This window comes from Sorex araneus, chromosome 2 (assembly GCF_027595985.1).
Source record: "Sorex araneus isolate mSorAra2 chromosome 2, mSorAra2.pri, whole genome shotgun sequence".
Classification (NCBI taxonomy): Eukaryota; Metazoa; Chordata; class Mammalia; order Eulipotyphla; family Soricidae; genus Sorex; species Sorex araneus.
In genome coordinates this window covers 190,091,742-190,117,522 of record NC_073303.1, presented here as the reverse complement: position 1 = coordinate 190,117,522, position 25,781 = coordinate 190,091,742, and the positions used below count along the sequence as shown (strand labels likewise).

General features: G+C 43.0%; 1 protein-coding gene across 3 annotated transcripts in view; it reads left to right on the top strand.

Annotated features, from left to right (window-relative positions):
* Positions 1-25,781, top strand: part of APP (amyloid beta precursor protein) — a 287,309-nt gene that overhangs the window by 56,907 nt on the left and 204,621 nt on the right. For all 3 annotated transcript variants that reach the window (XM_055128150.1, XM_055128149.1, XM_055128148.1), the window contains exon 2: positions 11,357-11,524. In XM_055128150.1, the coding sequence (XP_054984125.1) occupies positions 11,357-11,524 (168 nt within the window). The remainder of the gene's footprint in view (positions 1-11,356; positions 11,525-25,781) is intronic.

Below are 25,781 nucleotides of genomic sequence, written 5' to 3'. Positions count from 1 at the left end.
AAGTCCAGTGGATACCTGCATTCCCCACCCCTCCTATCACTGCTCAATGCGGCCCAGGTGACTCCTGTGTGCATCGCTCAGATTACCCTGGTGGCCTCCAGCATCAGAGGGTTCCAAGGATGCCACCTCTCCTGACCCTATATTGTATACCATCTGGCCTGTTTGCCACACTGGGAGTGATCCCTAGAACCTGGAGTACTAATTGGTAGCCCCTCTGAAACAAAAACTAACAACAAAGTCTCATTAGAAGTAAAGGACCAGGAGTAGTTTGCAAATTTACTTGTTGTATTTGAAGAAAATACAATAAATGATATCTTTAGCTTGTAACCCATAGACTTGCTTGATTCTGTGTGGTACTAAACCCAGATGATCCGAGTATACTCAGTATATTCAGTATACTGATGATACCCAGATGAAGTCTAGGATAGGTTGAGTGACCCACGGATGAAACCTGGTCCGCTTTCGGGGGGAGGTGTCAAATGACAGAAGAGCTGACCTAACACCCCAGGATTCCTTGTTTCCACATGTCTCACCCAACCTTCTCGAGGTTGGGACAGGGCTGGGACTGTGTGTGGTTGAATCCCTTCTCTGTGAGTTACATGGATTTTAACAGTCTCAGATTTCTTCTTAGGACTGGGTTGTTCATAACTTCACTAGTCGGTGATGGCATTTGTACGTTTTTGCTGGGGGAAGCGTTAATTAGGGTAAAAATTTGTAAGCACTAGTGGAGGAAAAGTTGACAGTGGTAGTGGGATGGGTGTTGAAATATTAGCACTGTAGCACTGTAGCACTGTCATCCCATTGTACACTGTAGCACCCTCGTAGCACTGTTGTCCCCTTGTTCATCGGTTTGCTCGAGTGGGCACCAGTAACATCTCCGTTTCGAGACTTGTTACTATTTTGGGCATATCAAAAACACCACGGGGAGCTTGTCAGGCTTGGGTCGGCCGAGTGCAAGGCAAATGCCCTACCCACTGTGTTATCGCTCCGCTCCTGTTGAAATATTATATGCCTAAAACTCAGCTATCAATTACTTTGTAAATCACGGATCTCGAATTAGATAAAAAATTTGTATATCTTTTTACAAAAATAATAAAATATATGTCCAAACAGACTGATGTAAAATGTGAGCAGAACCTGGACTAAAAAGCGTTAGACTGTTCAGATTTTGGATGCTTCCTTGAGAATAACATTTGTGAACTTAAAATACATTTGATTATCAAACAGAAAACTTTTTGCCCTCTAACAAACTGAATATCATTTATAGACATATAGAAAAAGGGAGAGCTATAAAAACTCACAAAACCAATCAGATTTCAGGTGTACAGCGATTTTCCATCTTTTCTTTCTTTCTTTTGTCCTCTCTCCTTACAAACTTCCATGCTCTGCTTTTGGAACATTGAATGTTCTTTCCTCTATACTCAGATATTTTGTTTCTAGTTCTAATGGATCAAAACAAGGGCCCAAGACTTCAATACATCCAAGCTATTTTCTTCCCTGATCCCTACTTTGTATTCATCTATCAAATATTAAATATTTATCACGCTTCTAGATATAAATGTACTCATCTCTGCCAGTTGAACTAATTAAAGTACATATCTTTAAATGAGTGAGAGGAAGGGTAGCTTGTGCAATTAAATTAATACAAGACAAATGAGCCAGATGAGTTATGATGGGAACAGAATTATCATATTGTAAATTGTAAGTGTGGGACTGTTTGATGTTGGCGATGTTTAGGACATCTCTGGCCAATAGAAACAAAGTGTAGGCCACATATGCAATAAAAAATTTCCTAGGAGCCACATTTAAAAAAAAAACACTAAAAGTTGGGGTTGGAGCAATAGCACAGTGGGTAGGGCATTTGCCTTGCATGTGGCCAACCAAAGTTTGATTCCCAGCATCCCATATGGTCCCCTGAGCACCACCAGGGGTAATGCCTGAGTGCAGAACCAGGAGTAACTGCTGTGCATCGCCGGATTCGACCCAAAAGGCAAAAAAAAAAAAAACCCAGAAAACCCAAAAAAGTAAAAAGAGGAATGAGAGCAAAAGTAAAGAGGGTTGCCTTGTACGGGTCTGTCCCTGGCTCAATCCCCGACATTCCATATGGTCCCCCAGCCTTCCAGGAATGGTCCCTGAGCACAGAACCAGGAGTAAGCCCTCAGCACTACCAGATGCAACCCTCAAAACAAAAAAAATTAAGTAAAAAGAGGGTGCCCGGAAATGCTACAGCCATTTATGGTGCATGCAGAGGAGGTACCTATTATGACTGATTTCGATCTCGTCCCTGGAGCTCCACCAGGGGTGGTCCTCAGAGGCCCCCAGCATGACCAGGGTGCCCACAGATCCCTGACTCTGCAGGTCCGGAGCAGCACCGTCTCTGAGGCCTTTGCATTGAACTGCACATTCAGTGGATGTTGACAATCTCTGGTGGGGTCCGGGGACCTCCAGAGCACTAGTTGCGAGCCTCCCAAAGGAAAAAGGGCTGGGGAGATAGCTCAAGTGGGAGAGCACACACCTAGCGTGAAGGAGACTCCAAATTTGACCCCAGTGTAGCCCAGTGAGTTCATCTGTGAACTGCCAGACAGAGGCGTGGGGGTCCCCAACCACCACCAGACCTGAGCACCAAATTGCTGAGCCCGAATGTGCTTGGACGGGGTCCTGACACCCTCCCACCCAGCTTTGCTGGGGACGGCACCCGGGAAACAAGAAGCTCAAAAGAGACCACGGAGAGTTATTTTAATCTGTTGCTTCACGTGACTCAAAGATTCTGTCGGCAGATAGAATTTTAATTGAGGTTTCATAGAATAATCTTTCATGCTAAGTCATCAAAATCCCAGTTGGGACATTAAGCTTCGATACCCAGAGTTCATAAAATTGGCAGTCGGAAGTAGTTTTGCTTTTCTACTGCGTTTGAAATGTGCTTACAGCCTCTTTCCATAAGAGGATTGAGTAATTGTTTTCCCAAGTTTTCTTGAATTACAGTGAAATCAAGTGAAAAAAAAAAAATCCACTCCTCGGTTGAACTAGCGGTGTTTCCAGGGATTAGAAAATTGATGTGGCAAGTACTTTACTTTACTTTCTTAGATGATACTGGGTCAGAGCACTCACCTCACCTGTGTAACCATTATTAACTGCATCAGGGAACCGAGGGTGGAAGTTCTAGGACTCTTAGACCAACAATAGAATAGATAAAGAGCCAGAGAAAGAGTACAGAAATAGCACATGCCTTGAATGCAACCAACCCCCAGTTTAATCCACAACACTGCCAGGAGTAGTCCCCTCATGCTGCTGGGTGTGGCCCCCAAACCTTATCCCACCCCACCCCCACCCCCCCCAAAACAAAAAAGACGTATAATTTTTAGGGAAGACCAATACTTCATAGCTGTATGAAACTATCATCTTGACTCCAAGGAATGGAGTCATGAGCCCTCAGGGTTTTGTACCAAGAGATTTGGCCCAGCTTTCAAATAGCTCTCCTTTGAGCATCACGTAAAGCTTGATATTTATTGTCAGGTGACAAAACCCACATTACTTAGTAATAAACTTAATATTCTTTAATTCAAGGAAATAGTCTTCGAATTAAGAGAGCATCCTACAAGCAAGGAATACTGCGTCTCTAAGGGATTTGGAACAAGAACTGTTTCTGTAGACCGTTACTGGGCATCTTAGCAAAGAGCATAATTAGATGGGAAGTCAGGAGTGCCTTATCTGGCTGACAGGTCTGTTTGTTAGAGCAGGATGAGCTGAGTAAGGCGTCCTTGTGTCTGGTGTTTCTCTGACTTTTGCAGGCTGATTTGGGTTAAAGGATTTGCTGTTGTGGTGGCGGTGGTGGGGGGAGGTTTGTTTGTTGTTGTTGTTGGTTTTGATTTTTTAGTTTGTGCTCAGGGCATATTCCTGGCTCCGAACTCAGAGATCATTGCTGATGGGCTCAGGGAATGAGATGGGGTGCTGGGGATCAAACCCAGGTCTGCAAAGCAAGAATCCAACCCACTGTACTCTGATTCCAGATGAAGTGATTTGTGATGTGCGCACTGCCACTGGGGCAGTTCTCCATTTTGTGACTCTCGTGGAAAAATTAACTTTATCATTATCGCCAGAGGTCATTTATCTTCATCATGGAATGATGACTTGTTACTTGAAGCTTGTGAATACAAGTTAATACAAGTTACTTTCTACTTGAATTAATCTTATCATTATCCCCAGAAGTCATTTATCTTCATCATGGGATGATGACATGTTATTTGAAGCCAGAACAACACTCTCCCCCCAAAGAAAGCCAAATTTCAAAGCGTTGAACTGTGTGGATTTGTTGTGTTTTGTTTTTCTCCTCCCTTCACTCTCTCTTGTGGCCTTTTTTCGCTGGAAACTTAAGTTCTGAAATAATAATGCGACAGATCACAATTGTGAGGAACAAGACTGATGCCACAGAGATAAAAAATAAACTGCTCAGTCTCAGCAACCCCCATTTCATTCTGTTTTAACGAGCTTCTGTATGTGTGTATGTGTGTGTGTGTGCGCACGCTTGCACGAGCCACAGGTAAATTACCTTGGAAAATTGCATTTTCCTTCTTAATTTGCCTTAAGTTATTTGGTCATATCAACAGAACTCTTCCTCTTCCTCCTTCCTCTCCACCCTGCCCCCGACTTTATTTAAACACCATGGTTTATAAAGATTTGTTATAGGCATTCAATATTTCAACACCAACCACACACCACTGTACCATCTCATCCACCATTGTCTCCATTTTCCCAGGCATCCCTCAAGCCTGCCCCCATAGCAGACCCACAATAATTAATTTCATATTGCTTATTACCACTAAATGGCTAATGGAAAGATCCAAAAATATTTTCATAGGAGAAAATTTGTGAAAATTGTTGTATCTCACCATGGGGATGTCAAGTCCTTCCTTGTCTGAGGGTTCACTAAGCTGCAGGTGAAGCTTTCTGTGGTAATGTTGTTGTTAGTTGAGATTGGTTGGTTTCTGCATGACATCCCATCCAATCTGGTGTGCTACAACTGGAATTTGAGTTCAACAGAACTCTCCAAAGAGTAAATCCAATTCCTAGCTCCATATCTTCATATTTATGTAGCACTGTTGCCCCGTTGTTCATCAATTTCCTCGAGCAGGCACCAGTAACGTCTCCATCGTGAGACTTGTTGTTACTGTTTTTGGCATATGGAATACGCCACGGGTAGCATGCCAGGCTCTGCCCTTCGGGCAGAATACTCTCAGTAGCTTGCCGAGCTCTCTGAGTGGGGCAGAGGAATGGAACCCGGGTCAGTAGTGTGTAAAGCAAATGCCCTACCTACTGTGCTATCGCTCCAGTCCATCGTTATGTAGTTTTGGTTATATTCTTACCAGAGCTTTCCCCTCTGTTCTGAATTGGAACGGATGATTTTACTGTCTTCTAATTCTATAATTTTAATTTTAGTTTTCTGTTAAGAGATAAAATGGGCATTTGCAGATGTTCTGGTTCTCCTTTAAAATTTTGTGTGTGTGTGTGTGTGTGTGTATTTACAGAAAATACTGAGTATTTTCCTCTCCAGAGAAGGAAAATCTGTTTATGTTTAGCATTAACTGTTGTGCTTAATTCCCCCTTGAAAGGGCTTCACTCTTCAATCTTCCTGATTGTGATTCTAGAGACCAGTTCATTATATTGAAAGTGGGAAACTGTGCAGGATTTCAAAGTAAATTTAAGAGCATTTGTTTTGGTGGGGATAGCTGGATTATGCCCAGGTTAAGGGGGAAACTATTTATGTCAGAAAAACATGGATGTAATAGAAATTATATCGCCTTGCCCTGTAAAAAAATACTACACAAGAATTTGACCAGAGGAAATGGTGAAGTGATTTAAAAAAGTACCAAATACTCCATGTTTTGAGACCAGCTATTCAGGCCAGCGAGAAGCCTGTCTCAGTGCAGAAAACCAGATGGGTTTCATTTAGCCCCAAACTTTAAAATTACACAGATCCACAGATGCAGCCGAGCTATGGCTCTGAGTGCCCTTCTTGCAGAGGGCAACTTTTTAGCCCCTGAAACAGAGAGTTCCTTGTTTGCTCTGCCTTTCGGTTGGGACAGGGAGAGGAATGCTGCCAAGCCTGCTCTAGAAGGAATTTTGATCTCCTTGATGATAATAAAGAGAGAAACTGGTGTGTAGGGGGGGGAGGGCTGCAGAGGGGAGGGGAAACTAACTAACCTTTAAAAGTAAGCATTCATAACGCTGGTGTTGCGCTTGTCCGTGCAACCATGTCTAGGTGTCATTTTTGGGTCCAGCTCTGAAAATTAGCCCGGCTGAGGCACAGATGTTTATGTGTGTTTCTTTTCGCTTCCCCTGTGCCTTTAAGGGCATGCTCTGGCATTGGAAAATCCACTGTCCCTTCAGCCTCTGTCTTGTGACACTAAAATATAAATACATATATAGATACATATTTTATTATTGTTGTTATTATTTATTATTATTGTATTTATTTTTGCTAGAGAAGCGTTCTTTCCACTGAACATCCAGGAGATCAGCTCCGCTTCGCTCTTGCAGTGCTGTCCGCTCTCTCCATTGTTTCGGGCGGTTATTTTGTTCATTGTCACCACACGCTTTTCCCATGGGAAAGCATCTCTAGTGCTATGATGTCAGTGGAAAGTCATTCCATTGACATGAATTATCTTCATCTTGGGCCTCTGAGAAATGAAAGGCAGCGCCATCAGAGCTTTCAATCTTATGGATAGTATCTTGGAGTTCGGAAAAGTAACCTTTGGTTGGTTCCCTTAGACAAGGATAACAAAATTCAAGTGTAATCCTGGTTTCAGTTGTTATATTTCCCATCTCCCCCAAGTGTTTGTATATTTTTTTTAATACTGAGAATAAAGACTTTTTTATTTTTATTTTTTTAAAAGCGGGCCAGAGCAATTGCACAGAGGGTAGGGTGATTGCCTTGTCCATGGTTGACCTAGATCCCTCCCCACCCCACACACCTCCCCCACCCCTGCGAGAAGTGACCCCTGAACACCAAGCCAGGAGTAGACCCTGAGCATTGCTGGGTGTGGCCCTAAAGCAAAACAAAAAACAAAAAGAGTGAAGAACAATTCTCTTCGGAGAATGACTTTGGCAGAGTAGACGTTTGCACTGTCCGTATATAATTAATCTAGAGCCCAAAGATTTCATGTCTAAGTTTCTGTATTGACAGGTCCAGAATCTAACCCATGTATGAAGCTTTTGCTTCGAGGCGTCATTCAAAAGAATGGATTTGAGGAAGCCTCTTGAACCCTGGACTGCTCCCAGTTACATGTGTGACCACCTGCCCTTGCTGGGCAAATCCCAAAGGAACTTTCCCAAAGCCAGTGAACTAGAAAATGGTTGCTGAGGGGTTTCCCCCCCCACTCTGGCAGGCGGCCAGCTCGAGTTTCGATCTTAGCAACTGGCCTTTGTTTTCCCAGTGAGTTTCTTGATGCAGGTGAGGATTCTGCAGGTTGTTTGTCTTGTTTTAATGAACTAAGCCAGGGTTGTGTTATTTAAAACAAGAAAGCCTTTGCAGGTGGGCCGTCTTAAAAATAGAAAAGCTTCTGGTTCAGTTTCTGTCTCCAACTAATTGCTCTAATCTTATTACAGACTTGTTTCTGGTTTCAAAAAGCAGTTCTCCCTCAGAAGTTGGATTTTGTGAGTTAGCCGCCTTCTAAAGTCAGACTAGAGCCATAGCACAGCAGGTAGGGTGTTTGCCTTGCACGCGGCCGACCCGGGTTCGATTCCTCTGTCCCTCTCGGCAAGCTACTGAGAGTATCCCGCCCGCACGGCAGAGCCTGGCAAGCTACTCATGTCGTATTCGATATGCCAAAAACAGTAACAACAAGTATCACAATGGAGCCGTTACTGGTACCCGCTCGAGCAAAGTGATGAGCAACGGGACAGCAGTCCTACAGTGCTACAGTGCTAAAGTCGGATGTGATCAGGACACACAGACAGCCGCCACTTCTATCATTTTTAGCAGAATGCTTTGCCCTAACTGTTGAGAACGTCAGAGTTTCAGCAACTACCCGCTTTTAAAAAAATTTTATTTTACTTTCTCCACCTTTATTTCTTTTTTTAAAATTTCATGAGGCACTGGAGATTGAACTTGAGACCTCCCATAACACCCGTTTTAAACTGGTTCCTGATCCTGGTGGTAAAATTAGTCATGGAACATTGTATGCAAGAAGCCCAACAATGAATATTTGTAAATCAAGGTGGCTTTAATAAAATTTAGTTTGGGGCAGGGGGAAGGAAAGAAACTTGGATCTTCAAAGATTGGAAATTTCTGGGACCAGAGAGAGTTTAACGGTTGAGCAGCTAAAAGTACCATGGAGAAAATGACAGAGATATGGTTCAGTCAGGATCTAACTGACTGGTGCTGGACTACACCTTCCTTGAAGACAGATGTCATATTTTATACAGAATATATTTCCTATTCCTTATGGCATCTGATGTCAGGCCTTGTCTACATGGTTTCTGTTCATTATTTAACTTCCTTGCCAATGGTATTCTCTTGCTAGTTATTTCAATCAAGTTGATCATATTTGGACTCTGATTTTTTTTTTCTTTTTGGGTCACACCCGGCGATGCACAGGGATTACTCCTGGCTCTACACTCAGGAATTACTCCTGGCGGTGCTCAGGGGGCCATATGAGATGCTGGGAATTGAACCCAGGTTGGCCGCGTGCAAGGCAAACTCCCTACCCGCTGTGCTATCGCTCCAGCCCCAGGACTCTGATTTTTAAGATCAAGGCATTGTGTTTTCTTGTAATTCCTCTGGAAAGCGGTGACATTTAAGCGTGTGATGCATTCTGATTCTGCATGCTGGTTCTGCTGCTTACTGATGAATGGGAGGCTCAAAATTGAGTTTGAAAATGGCTGTTTCCCCACAGTGCCTGTGGTGGTCTGGAGGCGGCCCTTTCCAGTACACTCTCAGTGTCCTTCCGATCACTGCAGGGAGGGCCTTGGGGGAGCTCAGTGGGTGATGGCGTCTTTCCCCATCAAGGATATTCCCTTCCAACTTGGTGTTCCTGTGTAACTGTGTGGAGCCTCTTACCCTGATTCAGGGAATGTGTTTTGGGCCTGGATTTACTGTTATTATTTTTTTTTTTATTGGAGTTCTCTTGTTTCTTGGGCTCACCGTTACTTTTGTGGGTTTGGGAGGAATGTTGATGCGAATCGGGTCTAATGGGCTCTTGGTCTAATGTGGTCGGGGTAGCCCGGTGCCCTATTGAGAGTTCAGTATAAGAGACCAAGATGTGCACTGAGTGGGGTATGGAGCAGGAAAGTAACTGGTGGCCGCATGAGCGGCTGCCGGCTTGGAAAGCCACAGGCATTGCTGGCCTGACCTGTGAGAAGCTGCAAGCACTAGAGAATTCAGCGTTGGTACCTGTGTGTGTATATGTGTGTGTGTGTGTGTGTGTGTGTGTGTGTGTGTGTGTGTGTTCAAATTCCACTGCTGCCTGCGTGCTTTTCCAAGCAGGAAAATTATTCCCCACGCAGCATTTGTGCAGGAAGGCCTTCTACTCAGCTTGACGTGCACTAAGAAAGTTCCCACAAGGTCCACCGTGCCGGTGCTCTTGTATCCACCTGGAAAAACACACCCACTTCCCGTCTGACTTTACTTTCTTGCAAAGAGGAGGTCCTCACTCCAGCCAGACTCCACGGCTCCCCATGATATTAGGTGGTAGGGGATTGACTCCTATGCCATGCAGAACGAGTGTATGTCAGGTGCGGTTGGATGGCTGCCTTGTGAGGCTTGAGCTAGAAAATGGCAGAGGTTGGAAAGAGACCCCGACGTCTGGCAGTGTTGGGCAGACTCTTGTTAACGAGGTCTTACAAAACGGAGCTAGGAATGTAGAACATGTAACCAAAAACCTGAGAGATTTTGCCAGCAGCTTTTGCATTCTAGTCTGTGCCTCAGCCAAGTTTCATGCTAGAGTTTCTTCTTTAAAACAAAACAAAGCAAAACATTTTGTTTTTTTAATATGTTGAGATACCAGCTGTTGAATGCAGGTTATTTCAGAGCGTCCATTGCTTCATTTAAGCATATTTTCCAGTAGGGACTCCCTACACTCAGAAGAGTATGCAAGAAAGATGATACCATTTTCAGTGTTACTTTGCTGGAAATGAGGCTCAGGAATATTAGCTAAGTCCTCTTGAGAGATTACCACCTACATAAACAACAGACTCTCTGCAGGAGACCTTGGCCTTATTGCCTCCTGACAGGCTGCTTGGGGACATGCAACAGTAGCACCCTCAACATTCTCTTAAGAGCCCAGTGATAACAAGCGGATGTTCTATGAAAAACCATTTGGAATCAACAGTGTATTTGGTCATTCTTAGCACTGTAGCACTGTTGTCCCATTAACATCAATTTGCTCGAGTGGGCACCAGTAACATCTCCATTGTGAGACTTGTTGTTACTGTTTTTGGCATATCAAATATGCCACACGAAGCTTGCCTGGCTCTTCCATGCGGGCGGGATACTCTCGGTAACTTGCCGGGCTCTCCAAGAGGGCTAGAGGAATCAAACCCGGGTCGGCCACATGAAGGCAAACGCCCTACTCACTATGCTATTGCTCCAGTCCAAACGTAAATTTTCCTGTTTAAAAACCTGCAGTAAAGGGCCCAGAGCTATAGCACCTCGAGTAGGGTGTATGCCTTGCATGTGGCTAACTCAGGTTCCATCCCAGGTCCCCTGAGCAAACCAGAGGTAATTCCTAAATGCAGAGCCAGGAGCAACCCCTGATCACCCCTGAGTGTTGTCCCCAAACAAAGCAAAAAACAAAAATCATGTAGTATATGCAGTATATGTAGTACTAGGCATATACTAGTATATGTATATATCACGAGTGATATCCACTTGGCTCTGGGTGTCACACAATGGCCTTCTACTCGCAGACCTGGCCTTCAGGCAGAGATTTGGCATGTTTCTTTGTCCCAAGCCAGCTGGAAAGTTTTAGTCGCATACAGGCTCCTTCTGAGTGATCCCATTTAGTTCAGAAAACCGGCTTATTTTTCTGTCAGAACCTTTCAATAGACCCTGTACAAATCTACATGGGGGGGAAAGTGGGGACGTAGAGGGTTGGAGCAAACATTTCAAGGTATAAATCCCTCTGCAGAGCTCGTGTCTCTATTTCCATGTGAAAACAGCACTGAATTGTGCATGGTTGGGACAGACATCCCAAAGCGATCGGGGCAGACCCGGCTAATTCATCATCAGGCGTTGGCGAGAATTGCGCGGGCATTGCTATTGTTGCCCAATTCCCTGGTCCTCTTGACAGCCCTTCTCGTATCCCCCACCGCAGATCTGTGGATTGCTGTAGCTAACCAGAATGTGTTTTGTTGTTTCCAGGTGCCCACTGACAGCAATGCCGGCCTGCTTGCAGAGCCTCAGGTGGCCATGTTCTGTGGCAAGCTGAACATGCACATGAACGTGCAGAACGGCAAGTGGGAGCCTGATCCGTCGGGGACCAAGACCTGCATTGGTACCAAGGAGGGCATCCTGCAGTACTGCCAAGAAGTAAGTCTGCTGAGATAGCCCCCGATTCTGGTTGGGGTTTGTGCGTTGATTTTTTTTAAATTCATTTCCTTATGTAGATTTATAAGACTTCTGTCTTGCAATGAAAGATGTTGAATGAGCCTAGTGATCCTTTAAACCATTAAAATATTTATACGCTGGGGCTGGAGAGATGATACAGCAGGTAAAAGGCTTGTTTTGCATTTGGCTGTCCTGGGTTCGATCCCCAGCACCCCATGCCATCTAGTCTTCTGAGCACTGCCAGGAATAAGCCCTGAGCACTCTGAGTATGGTTCCCAAGCCAAAAACATTAAAATAATTTAGTTGCATTAGCTTATAATAGGCATAAATGGTATTATTTTTTAGAATTATGGTTCTGTATTCTGACTATCAGTAATTGAGTCAAGTTCAAGCTATCTTGGCACTTCCTTTTATCTTTAGAATACATTTCTCACGGCCCCTCTACACTCACAGTGTTATGTTTAAAAGCCATTGGATTTGGGTCAGAGTGATAGTATAGCAGGTAGGGCATTTGCCTTGCACATGGCCAGCTGGCATCCCATATGATCCCCCGAGCACCACCAGGAGTGATCCCTGAGTACAGAGCCAGGAATAACCCCTGAACATCACCAAGTTTGGCACTAAAACAAAATAACAACAACAAAAACGACTGGATTTAAGTTTCTTGACTTATTTTACCAGTTATATTATTACAGCTTGTAGTTCCGTTTACCTTTAATATTTTTGTTATTTTTATTATTTTTTGCTTTTTGGGTCACACCCAACCATGCACAGGGGTCACTCCTGGCTCTGCACTCAGGAATTACCCCTGGTGGTGCTCAGGGGGCCATATGGAATGCTGGGAATCAACCCGAGTCGGCCACATGCAAGGCAAACTCCCTACCCACTGTGCTATCACTCCAGCCCCAATATTATATTTTTGCTGCCTTGATTAGCGTAGCATTTTAAAACTATGAAATGCTTCTATTTTAAAACATTCACATGCTACAAAAGGTTAGACTAGGAAATCTTACCCAAATCTTAATCTTACCCTTAATCCCTGTATAAAAATTTTGGTTTTGATGTATCTTTCTCGCACAAGAGACTATTTGTTTTCTTTTTCTTACAAAGATGTTAGCTTAGGGGTCACAGAGAGCATGTGAAGGGTGGAGTGTATGCTTTGTGGGCAGGAGGCCCGGTTTCAGTCCCTGGCCCTGAGCCTGCCAAAAGCAACTCCTGAGCACTGAGTTAGGAGTAACCCATGAGCACCAGCAGATGTGGCCCCCCAACAATGAAAAAGTTCCCTGCATTCTGAGTGTTAGAACTTGAATTAAGTTCCTAATGTTGACCATAGCGTTCCTGTTGAAGGCCTCTTTTGATGTGTCTGTTGTATCAGTGTGCATCCAAGTTTTTCTCCTCCTTTGGTGTGACTTAGGAATAATCAGATACTTTCTCTCTGGCAACATTAATCTCCATGATCCAGCTCACACCTTACTCCCATTCCTCTCAGAGTTCCTTACAGGGCGAGCTTCACTTTCTTTTCCAGCCTGTTCCAAGGCTAAGCAACCAGTTTGCTTTTTTGACCCCAGCCCTGATTTTGCCTAAAGGTTAGTGGTCCTGGGTGGAAAAGCTTAGCAAGTTTCATGCCGTTCTGGTATTAACTGCCTGTCGCAGTTACCCACTCACAAATATCTTGTGACCCACTCAGGCCAGAATCCTAAACTGATTCCCAGAAACATTAGACTGAAGAGGGAAGCATATCAGCAAATCAGCATATCTGCCTGCCCTTTTAGTGAATTTGATCTTCATTGGATGAAAACAATAGGAGCTCACTGGAATTGTTTATCTTTTGAAGACAAAAAGAATGTCCCGTAGATTTGCATTTCAACAAAACTCTTGCTGGCTCTATGGAACAGCTTGTGACTCAGTGGGATGGAAATCCCTCTCCTTATATGTGTGACATTCTGAATTCCCCTCCAGGCACCACATTTTTTCTGCCCAAGAAACCTCAGAGCACTAAAACTATGGGTGTCTCCCAAGCACTGCTGGGTGTAGCCCAGAATCCAGAACTAAAAAACACAGAATGGCACATTTCTTGGGGTGGAGGAATAGCTCCTAGGGCTGTTTTGGACTTTGGCTCCAAGGGGGACATCAAGGAGTCCCCGCTAAGCATCAAGCTAGGATTAGCTCCTGGACACTGTCGGGTGTGCCCCCCCCCCATCGCCAAGTCAAAAATAGTAGTGACAACAATAACAGCAACAACAAAACAAACGTCCAAGCACAGCCACTATCCTGCTTGGCCAGCCTGATTCCCTCTCTGACTTCTTGGTTTCCTAGGTGGGGAGTGGGTGTTGCGGGTTCCCTTCTCTAGCCAATCCCGCTAAAATTTCTCCTCTGTTCTATACAATAGCCACAAGCCACAGGTGGTTTGCAAACACTTGAAATGCAGCTGGTCCACAAAGATCTGTGCTGTGACGATCAAATCAATAGTGTATTTCAAATATTTGCACTAAACAAGTAGCCAATCCAATGATTAAATATAGATTGGTATGCGATTGAAATGAATTTCTTCCGCTTCTGTTTATCTTTTTAATGTCCCCGCCATGGAAGTTAGAGTTGCATGAGCCGGCGGGTTCCCACATCCTCTGTCCATTGAACAGTGCTCTTCTCTCCTGGGTCACAATTGGTCCCACATTGCCAGGGAAGCAGGAGTGCGGAGTCACTCCAGTTCTGTCATCCTAACTGGGTGGCAGTTGGATTTGGGAGTTGGGGATGGGGGAGATTTGTTGGGGGCACTTTCAACACAGCCTTCCTTGAGAAGATGTGAATGCTAGATGACAGTGTGATTGCCCCCCTACATGTCAATGGTCCTCTCCTCCACCTGAAGTGTTCTTTGAGTACTGAGCATACAGTGGTCCATAGAACACAGGGCCAGATGTGAAAATGGGACCTAACAGGGCAAGGGACACTTCTCAAAGAATGTTAGCAGTAGGGTCTGGAGCCATAGTGCGGTGGGCAGAACACTTGCTCTGCATGTAGCTGATCCAGGTTTGAGACGTGGCATCCCATACCATTACCAGAGCACCTCAGGGAGTGACTCCTAAGCACAGAGCCAGGAGTAACCCCCTAAACATTGCTGGGTTTGGCCAAATGTCCCCCATCCCCTAAAAAAGAATGTTAACAATGTAAAAAAATAACTATATTGGTGACGGTACAGTTGTTGTTGATGCTCTTGCCAATTTTGATGGACAGCTACTTTGCCAAGGGCTTGACGTCACCATAATAGCCCTTGTCCTGCCTCTGTGAGCCACCCCTGGGAATGAATCTGGGGGACTTGAACAAAGAATGCCCTTCACGGAGAAGAAGTAGCAACAAAGAGACTTAGGCTTAGATCTCAGAGGTGTTATGCTCTGGAAGTCAAGGTAGTTTGATTTCTAAACCAAAGAGAATGAATTGGGTGCAGTGGGGAGACTCACCCGAAATCACTGATCACTGACAAGGCAAAAATGAGCGCATGAAAAATGAACACATGACAAAATTGTCGATTCTTTAACAAGGTATCCTATAGGTGTTTCCATTTTTTCTGGAATTCTCCATTTAGATTTGTTTTTTCAGGCAAATCTCACTTGCATGACTGAACAGGAATCCTTCTGATCCATGTGGCCTGGGACAAGATGCCCTTTGCCTTGCTATCAGGTTTCTGCAGTCTCCAAGTTGAAAGCAAGGCAGTCCAGGCATACCTTGTAGACTCCGAAAATCTTGCCTTCTTCTAGGCTAGGAGACACCCCTTTGCATTTCACTGCATTGCATTGCATCGTAATGATCACTCGAGTTGCTTTATAACAAAACACTCTCCTCCTTTGGCAAATTAAAGAGTATTGTTGATCTTGGGAATAGTCATTTCAGTGTAATAGCATAGGAGAAGACAAATTGCTGTGGGCTGCTGGAAGAATGGTATGAATGGATAGTGGAGATATCTTTCAACTCTCTGGAAAGATCAAGAGGTCAAGGAGAGCTTAAGGACATTTCAAAGGGAAGGGGGAAGCTTGTTGACTTCCCTGCCTTTGAAGTTTTAAAGGGGAGGAACTTGGGTTCTATAGGATAAGTAAGTTAAACCAGGGGAAGGAAAGTACATATCCTATGACAAAAACAAGCCTCTAAAATGTACGGAGAAATGACATCCCGTGGTTAGGTAATTGAGTTTTGGAAAGGAAAGGGGAAAAGTGGGTTTATTAGGCAGTTTGTGTTTCCAGGTCACAGAAACCTCACTCAAATTATATACACAGAAAATATTTTCTCCTACAAATGGGCAAGTATTTGGCAGCAGGAGCAGTTTAAATAAGTTCTTTATGGGCCCACACGCCTCCACTGTGCAACTCTGCTACCTTAAGTAATTTTTTAAAGGTACCCACCAGCCGAATGTCTCCAGGTTTTGGCATGAAGACTTACTGCTGTCTGGAGTTTCTCTGTTTTTGACTTTCTCCCTTATGTCAACGTCATTTTCCCTGCCTACGATGGGATTTCTCATTGAATGAATGTCAGGAAAAGTGACAATCTGTAGCACTGGGGGTGCGTTTTCCCAACTTGGCAGCCAGCTTCTGATAATTGCAGGGAGGGATTCTGGTTGGCCTTGCATTTGAGGCAGACATCACCACTGAGGCAGCTGCCATGTTTACAAGGACTCAAGACAGCCTTGGTCATGAGTCTGTGTAGTCTGGCATGATGTGGGGTAAAGGACTCAGTAGAACAGATATGCTTGTGTCATCAGGCTAAGCAGATGATTCACGACAATCCTCTCAGTGGCTTTAGAAATATCCAGTAGATTAGAAAAGTTTCAAGTTTTATAGATAGGAGAGTTGGTTGCTGTAGAAAATCATGGAGCATAGTGATTTTGAGCTCACAGTGACTAGGAGGGGCTGGAGTGATAGCCCAGTGGGTAGGGCGTTTGCCTTGCATGCGGCCGACTCAGGTTTGATTCCTCCACCCCTCTCGGAGCAATTGGCAAGCTACCAAAAGTATCTCGTCCACACGGCAGAGCCTGGCAAGCTACCCGTGGCATATTCGATATGCCAAAAACAGTAACAACAAGTCTCACAATGGAGACGTTACTGGTGCCCGCTCAAGCAAATCCATGAGCAACTGGATGACAGTGATACAGTGACAGTGATACAGTGACACAGTGACTATGAGCAAAGTATGAGAAGTGCAGGGATTTTCATTCAGAACATAGTGCCTGATATTTTCCTGGAAGTGATGCACTTCAGACTGCTGTATTTCACTCCATAATTACTGCAGATTTTTTTTTCCAAGAAAGGGATATGCAGCTATTAGGTGAAACATTTTTAATGTGCCATTGCTACTTAAAAAGTATCTATTACTAAATTGCCTCTGATTGTGTGAAGACAGGCTATAAAATAATTTGGGGACTTAATGAATAGGATTGCACACTGAAATATGAATATCTAGAGCATTCCTTAATGATATTTTAGGATCTTTAGCTACTTTTAACTTTGTGAGTGATCTGGCTTTTCTCCTCTAATTACATAGAATGAAGTTGTTGTTTATATAATTGAGTACTTTTGAATTGAAATAATTGTTTGCTTTATTTTTTTAACTTCATGGCCCTTACTTTAGACAACCTTGATTGCTTTTATGCTCAAAGAACCAAACATAACAGCATTCACCAAAAATTTATCTCCCCTTCTCACAAGTTTCATGTTATTATTTTCTTGTTTTCTAAATCATATTTCAGTTAATCCTATTGCTGTTATTCTTGCAGAGGTAGGTTCTAACTGAATTTTCATTTATTTTTATTCCTTTCTTTTGGAGAGAGCATGACTATCATCCATCTTAATTGGTTATTTCTGGAAATTACTGTACTAACTGAGCAGTGGCTGAATTGCACATAGGATTCAATGTCAACCTCTATTTTTGTTCACTATCATGATGCTATTTTTCTACCACATCCCAGCTTCTATCATGGTACAAATCCCTCTACACCTTTTATAAACATACAGAAACTATTACTGTTAGGGTCCCCTTAAAGTGCTTCTCATTGGTGAATAATTTTGTGTATGTGTCTGCCCATTCAGTTCCTCTTGTGACCTACACACAGATGTTTTGGAGGCAGCTGGCTGAGTCAGAGAGGCAGCTGTTAGGAGTCTGTGGTCCCAGGACAGAATGAAACCAACTGAACTTATGATCGTGACTTCATTCCGACCTTTCACTAACCCATTTCATTCTTTAATTGTGTTTGTCCAAACAACTGCTTTATATAATCAACGCATTGTATGTGTCGGCTTTTGGGTGTGGGAAATATTAGCCTTTGCTGATATTTTATTTACATCTTGTTCTTCTTCTCATTTTTCATTCCTTGCTACTGGCCATCTTAATGTTATTGTTAGGAATATTCTGAAGGAATATTCTATCAATCATTAGAATACTAGAATTCTAATATCTTTGGTTCTCTTCTTGACCTTGGGCAGTATTAAGGAGAAAATATTAAAAATTGGAGTTGTAAGCCCTGACAGGGTGATCAGTTTGGGTTTATACAAAGTATTTGTTAAGTCAGTGCATCAAGTCAATTTTTGATGTCTTTATATTCTGTTTTTTTTTCCTTAAGTATAATAGTTCTGCTTTTGCCTCGGCCTCCTCAAAATGCTGACCCATGTGAATTTTTCTTTATTTGCCAACCCAACACTGTTTGTGGATGTTCTTCATTTTCTTATCAAAAAGAGAATTCTTGGCCAGAGTAATAGTACAGCGGGTAGGGCATTTGCCTTGCACGTGGCCAACCTAGGTTCGATCCCCGGCATCCCATATGGTCCCCAGCACCGCCAGGAGTAATTCCTGAGTGCAGAGCCAGGAGTAACCCCTGTGCATCGCTGGATGTAACACAAAAAGCAAAAAATAAAAAAGAAAGAGGATTCTTATGGACTTAATGTGAGCGTCCTTCTTAATTCATATGTTGAATTCACATGTCCAGTGTGATGGTTATTTAGAAGTCAAGATTTTTTCAGGTGACTAAGCTGGATAAGAGTAGGACACAGTCGAACAGAACTAGCATCCTTATCAGCAGAAACACCAGCGAGCTTCCTGAACGCTCTCTCTTGGACCAGAGATATAGGAGAGCAGTTAAGGTGCCCCCCTCACATATGTCTAACTCTGGTTTGATCCCCTGCACTGCATATGGTCCTCCAAGAACCACCAGGAGTGACCCCTGAGCACAGACCCAGAAGTAGCCTCTAGGTACTGCCAGTAACCAACTCTTCTCCCTCATCACTAAAAAAATGAGAAAAGAAAATACTGCCTTGCTCATCCACAGAGGTGATTTGAGGACACCAAGAGAAGGAAGAAGCCAGAAAGAAAGCCACCCGATGATGCTCACCATCCTGATTCCCCAGCTTCTCTGCTCCAGAACCAGGAGACCATCATTGTGTGTTGAGCCATCAGTCTGTGGTCTCTTGTTACAGCAGCCGGGCTGAGACTGAGGCTTACTGTGGTTCCTGTGGATAAAAGGCTTACAAACTCCCCGGTCCTTGAGAATTTCTAGCTATTAGACCTCACAGAGAGCTTTATCTGAGACTCAGCTCTGACCCCAGCATTTAGTAACTATTCATGGATGGCTTGTTGTTGGCACAGGGATTGGAACAGGGTGTGGACTTTTTATCTCTTCTACACAGAGAGAGTTTATGTTTCTTTTTGCAGATGTTATTTTATTTTCTGTTGAAGTAATTATAAAGGATATTTAGACAATAGTTAGGGGCAGAGAGGCCCCAGAGTCCAGATTTGCCCACTTTCTTTTCAGTCAGTTAAGGTGCACGTGTCATAATAAACCCTTAGTAGTAGGAAGATAATCTCAATAGATGGTCTTTCTGTTACCATTTTCCTCTGTAATCCTTTGATGGGGGGGGGGGGGAAGGCCCCTTCCTCTATCCGGTATTACAAAAGTGCATCATGAAAGCATTCCAAATATAACTAGATAAATTATTCATCATTTAATAGCTGAAAGTGTCCAGTTATGTTAATGAACTGGTACAGTACTCAAAACATTGGCCTGAGTAACTAGAAGTCTTATAAATAGAACGTAATTAGGATAATATTCCCCTAGGAGCAAAAATGTGAATTTACAGATTTTTATAGTTTCTCTTTTTAAATAAAATGAGATTTCTTAAAACAACAGCATAGTTTCACTTAAAATAAAGACTTTTAAATGGAATGGGAGAACAAAAATGGTGAGTTCCTCATCCAAAGACCCTATTCCTTGCCAAATTCGATTCAGTCAGTTTAGCACATATCTATTGAAGATACTGTTTATGTCACACATTGCTGACCAGTGAGGTAATCATTTTTGGCTGATCAGGAGCTCATAAATATACAATATTCAGTAGATTAATTGAAGGGATAATTAGAAAAACCAAAAAGGTAGAATGAGACTGGAGGTTCTTGATTGAAAATGTGAGGATTCGGGATCTAATTCTGGAGATAAGGAGAAGCAATGAGTTCTTATTTATTCATTTCGCATGATTTCTGGTCATGATACTTTCGGAAAAATTAACCAGTAACCACAGGTAGGCAGGTTGTTAGATCCAAGAACATCACAGTGTAAGTGTGAATGATAACTGTGCCCGTCCTAGTTGTTTTGGTGAGGGCCTGATGTATGAGGCAACTTCAGGACATCCAAAGTCTTTGGATGTAGTGAAGGGAGAACCTGGAATGTGCAGGACAGAGATGTCCATTGAAACCCAGCCTGTGTGACACCTGGGTTTTAGGCAGGAAAGCTGCCTAGGCAGCCAGTCTTAGGTCATATACATCACTTTATGATAGGCGCCCACAACTGTGTGCTGACAGTTAAATATTGTGAATTAAGCAAGAAATTGTCTCTGTATTAGTCTGCGTGCCCCACTCTTTCTCTCTGTCTCGTCTGTCTGTGCCCCACTCTTTCTCTCTGTCTTATCTGTCTGTCTGTCTGTCTGTCTCAGCAATGCTCAGGGGTTACTACTGACTCTGAACTCAGGAATCACTACTGGCGGTGCTTGAGGGATCACATATAATGCCAGGGATCGAACCTGGGTCAGCCACATATAAGGCAAACATCCAACCTGCTAGACTCTTCACTCTGGCCCCGTCATGCCCTGTTAGATAAGTTAGACAGGTGACTGTGATGGTGATGTGGCTCTGTTCAGAACTCGTTCAATTAGATTAAGGGTACCATCTTTTCTTCCGAAGAGTTTTTCTCTTTTTCTACTGTCTGTTTCTCTAACCATCTTTACTCCAAATGAAGAGTTACTTTGCCATTTTGTCTGTAAGTTAACAGGATCACTGAACAAAGCACACCAGTGCTGGAACAAAACAAAAACTCTTAGAGGAGTTGAACAAGGACGTTTTCTCTGCCCGATATTTCTACACTGCAATCAGTAACCAAACGTGGCATTCCCAAACAAGAGTGTTTTCTCAGCCTTTTTGGCTTTTCATTCTATAGTCATATGACATCTAAAGTAAATTCAGAAATCTTATAACATGTAGGATTTTTTTTATATACTCATACAACTCTGAGACCATTCTTGGACACCGTGTTACGGTCAAAGCTGTCAGACATTCTCAGCCTTTTTTTTGTTTGTTTCGTGTGATGTTTTTTTGTAGACTTAAAACTGACTCAAAGGAGCTGGGAGATAGTATGGTGAATAAAGCACTTGCTTTGCATGTGACTGGCCAGGGTACGATCTGTTCACCTCGTGTGGTCCCCTAAGCGTCACCTTGAGTGATCCCTGAGCACAGAGCTAGGAGCACTACTAGATCCTTGAGCACTGCCACCTGCAGCCCCCAAACCAACCAAACAAAAAACTCACACAGATTACAAGTATATATGCATTGTGTTTTGAGTATCTGAAAGATCAAAAAAATATATATTAAAATGAAACTCTTTGAATACTGACCTCTGGTTACGTATATGAGTGTGGGTGTATTTTATGTGTTCTTTGCATACTGGAAAGAATGGCTTGCTCAAACCATAAATTTTAGAGCTGAGAGAACAAAAACAGTGAGGTTATTTTTCACACAACTCTCTTTTATTTAAGATTAACGAACATAGAACACCATTTTAGTTTAAGGTATCCAGATTTGACATTTGCATGCATTGTGAAATGTATCACATTGAGTCTCTTTGTTCTCCATGTAAAATTGTTTTTCAAATTTTTAACACCATATTATTGACTATAGCCTACAGGCGATACACTCCATACAGTTATTATTTCATCATCAAATTGAAGTTGGAGTTGACATTTGTCCTGTTACCCTCTGGCTATGTTTTAAATGCATACTCAGTTATTACATCGTTCTAGTAACGAAGCTTTATATTTGTGATTTTATTAAAAATTTTTTCCTGTAACATAGATTGGGTTATTTTATTTCATTCTGTTTTCTTGGGGGCACACCCTGCAGTGTATCAGGAGTTAGTCTGATTCTCAGGAGTGACCCGTGCTCGGGGACCTTCCTTCAGCAGTGCCAAACCCGGGTCAATTGCTTGCAAGGCCAGCAAGCATCTTACCTCTTGCACTATTTCTCTGGCCCTGGTTTTGGTATTTTAAATATAAGGAGGGCATGAGACGCTGTATGCATGCATGCTGCTTTGGTATTTTCCCAGTCCGGCCCTGTTCTGTTCATCGTGTCGTCTCTCCCTCTCTCCTCATTTATTTTGACATTCAGCCCTTTGGAGTTAAGAGTGCTTAGAGGCAACCCATGGGGTTCTTCCATACCATTTTTCACCTCTAAGTAGGGATGCACGTATGAAATTGTATCATTCTCTGCCGTGTCAGGAAGAGTCGAGCCAAATGATTGGGAAATAGGCTAACGCCCTGCGGCATAGCACGTCTGCTGCGTTTCCATAAGGCGGGCGTTGTGAACACGTACCCCTCACCTGCCCCATTATTGCAGCGGTGTTTCATCAGCTGTGCATTGCCTCTCAGCACCTCATTAAATTGTAAGTGGAGAACGTTTTCAGCTTCCAGCTCTGTTTCTCAATTAAATTAGATATTCTGTTTCCAGTAGTCCTCATTACTAAAAGAATTTATGTTGAGACTGATTGAAGATAGGATTTCTTTTTCTTGGTAATCCGGGAAATTTTAAAGGAGAATCTGCATTGTTTTATTTCAGGAACCAGTATGCTCTCTGGGGCCTGCTATGGTTTTGGTTTACATGGGGAGGTGTGGAGAGTTTAAGGCATCATTAATAAATACACTATTCCGGCACTCAGAAATGACACCTCCTTTTGTGGTTGTATTCTAGCTGTGTCTGTTTGATCTTCTGTGAAATGGAGTAATCAGCAATAGAGAATTACATGACCTGCTACCCAGAAAAACATTTGCAATTATTCCAGCACAATAATGAACCCTTAATTATGTATCTCTCTTCTGGTGGTCTTAGGTAGGTTCTTTGGGAAAGAAATGGCAAGTGAAATGCTTTCAGCAGTGGGAAGCTTATTAGACCGGCTCAGGAACATTTTGCTGTTGAGGTTTTGATTCTTTATTTTGTCTTTATGTGCATCCCTGCTTGCTGCAATTATGTTAGTTAGGATCTTGGGTTGTTTTTGTGTTTGCTTTTTTCACTGCTAATGTAAGTTTAGAAATTTTGCTCTCCACTGAGCTTATTTTTTTAAATTTCAACTCTTTAATGGAACTTTCCAAGTGTGTGTGTGTGTGTGTGTGTGTGTGTGTGTAGAAAGAATTATCTAATGAATATCCTACATACCTGTTCAGTTGTAACTAGCAAAGACAGTTACTCTTGTTCCTAGTGTAATAAGAAAGCAAGTGGTCTATCTTTCATCCTTGTATGATGTATTTTGGGCATGGGCCTTGTGCAGATTGATGCATTGTTCATCGTTTTTGCAGAGCTGTGATTAAGTGTTATTAAAATGAATTGGGCCAAGGAGATAGCTCAGAGGGACTGAAGCACTTGCTTTTGCATGTGGAATCCCTGGTTTTAATACCCAACACCACTTGGTCCCCTGAATACAGCTAGGAACTACTCCTCGGCACTGAGCATGTAAACCCCCAAGCACCTCAAGGCGTGACCCCAAAAAACAGTTCATAGCAGAAGGATGAGCTTTGACCTTACCTGGTATTCAGTGCTTCTGACTTCCAGGTTGCAAATGTCAATTTTATGACTACTGCCTAAATTCTAGCGTTTGCTTTTCTGAAAAAAAAAAACAAAAACAAAAAACAAAAAAAAACCTCCTTGAAAGTGGACTTGAAATTTGATTTCTCAAGTTGAAAGAGTAGAAGACCAGTGGGCAAATTATTTCCACAACTGGTAGCAATGCTTATGACACTAGCCATTAACTTTATTTTCATCCTGTCCTTAGCCACATTTGGTTTTTGTGTTCTGGAAATTTCCTTGGTCATTTGCAATGCTGTCACATGTAAAATTTGACTTCTAGTATTTCTCTGTACCAGATGTTTCTCTGGCTAGAAATGTGGGCAACTTTTCCAATTCCTGGATCTGCCAGATGTGCCCTTTTAGTCCAAATGAGTACCTCTTTTTTTAATTCTTCTCTAATTCTTCCTGCACATTCTTCCTCAGCTGTGTGTATTTATCATTCATTTTCTTTGCTGCGTGCATATGTAAGGTACTATTTTTCATATAATGTGCCACAGTACACTTGCAAGAACAATATTGCATGGCACTGGGATGTTTATTTTTACTCAAGAACCCATAATCCAGCTGTAGCATTATACTCTTTAGACTTCTACATTGAAGGAAGACATTGATCATACCAAAGTGTTGCTTCAGTGTAAAAGCAGTATGCTGTCTTTTCAATGTCAGCTCAACAAAAACTGAATTTCCTGACAATTGGATAAATTCTGACTTGGTTAGAAATATTTCGTTGGAAACACTTTGTAGTGCTATTGCTGCATTGGTGACTGTTGAGCGGCCGCGGGTGTTGAATCTCTGGCCTTGCCTTCCAGAAGTGTATGTTCTGGTGAGGCTGCGAGGCACGTCAGCACAGGGGTCAGTGCTCGCAGCGGTTAGCTGAAGTGCCTTGGATTTATGACTGAAACGGTCAAGAAAAGGGGAGTCTTAGTGGACCTACATCTAAGCTAGATCCTTTTCTTGGCTTTTGTGGAATCAGAAGAAAAATAAAGCTGCGAAAGCTTTATTTATGCATGGTCTGTCTCAGTCACTCACTTTTATTACCTCCTCACTCAGCATATCTAATTTTCCTCTCCTAGACCCTTTGCTTCTTCCAGATGCCAAGTTCTCCCTTAACCCTCCTGCCCGTTATTGGCTCTGACCATCACGGTCCATAACATTTCCCGCCTGCCAGTTGGGTGTTCGCCCTATATAACTAGAACCTTTATGGGTTATTTCCAGACTCTTGGGGGAGGAGAAGGCAATTTCCAGTTTGTTTTTCCTCCAACAGAGAGTCAAAATGTGGTCGATACTGAGTCCTTCTTTCGAACTCCAGAGAGAGGTAGAGAGGTTGGCAGCCTCCTGATTGCCTTAAAGATAAGAATCTTGGAACTCCATAAGTACCCAACAAGGCAGCAAACTGGGTTTCATGCCCTGACAGAAAGTGTTGTTGTTGTTTTTTTGATTCACACCCAGCGATGCTCAGGGATTGCTCCTGGTTCTGAACTCAGGAATTATTCCTGGCGGTGCTTAGGGCACCCTTTGGGATGCGGGGGATTGAACCCAGTTTGGCCGCATGCAAGGCAAACGCCCTATCTGCTGCACTATGGCTCCAGCCCCAGAAAGTGGTTTTTTTTTCCCACTGGGACTGTGGTACATGTGTGCTGAGCACACATGTGAGGCACATGGGACATAAAGACCACAAAGCATTTCTGAAGGACAAAAGAGAGTCACATCATATTGGACTCAAAAAAGAGGAGGCTTGCCAGCGTGGAGGATGGGGATGGGACTGAGCATTTAAGAGTGCTGTTGTATGAATCTTAGGCGAGAGTGTGTTTGGAGCACAGTATGCATAACGCAGCATCTGCTCTGTGTGTCTGTTATTTAGAAAGATTTGCAGGAACTGGGGCTAGTTTACTGTTTAAGTATCTGACACAAGTATGGATTTGCTTCTGCTTTAAGTCTTTATTTCTTTAAGTCTTGATTTTTTAACGATAGTTGCCTAAATGTTTTTTTGAGAATCTACATATTCATAACTGGAAACGTTTTAGAAAAGGAGAGCACCGTGGAGATTTACCAACGTTGGCTATGTTTGTAAATGGCTTGCGTTGCTTGTTGTGTAAGCAGTGCATCA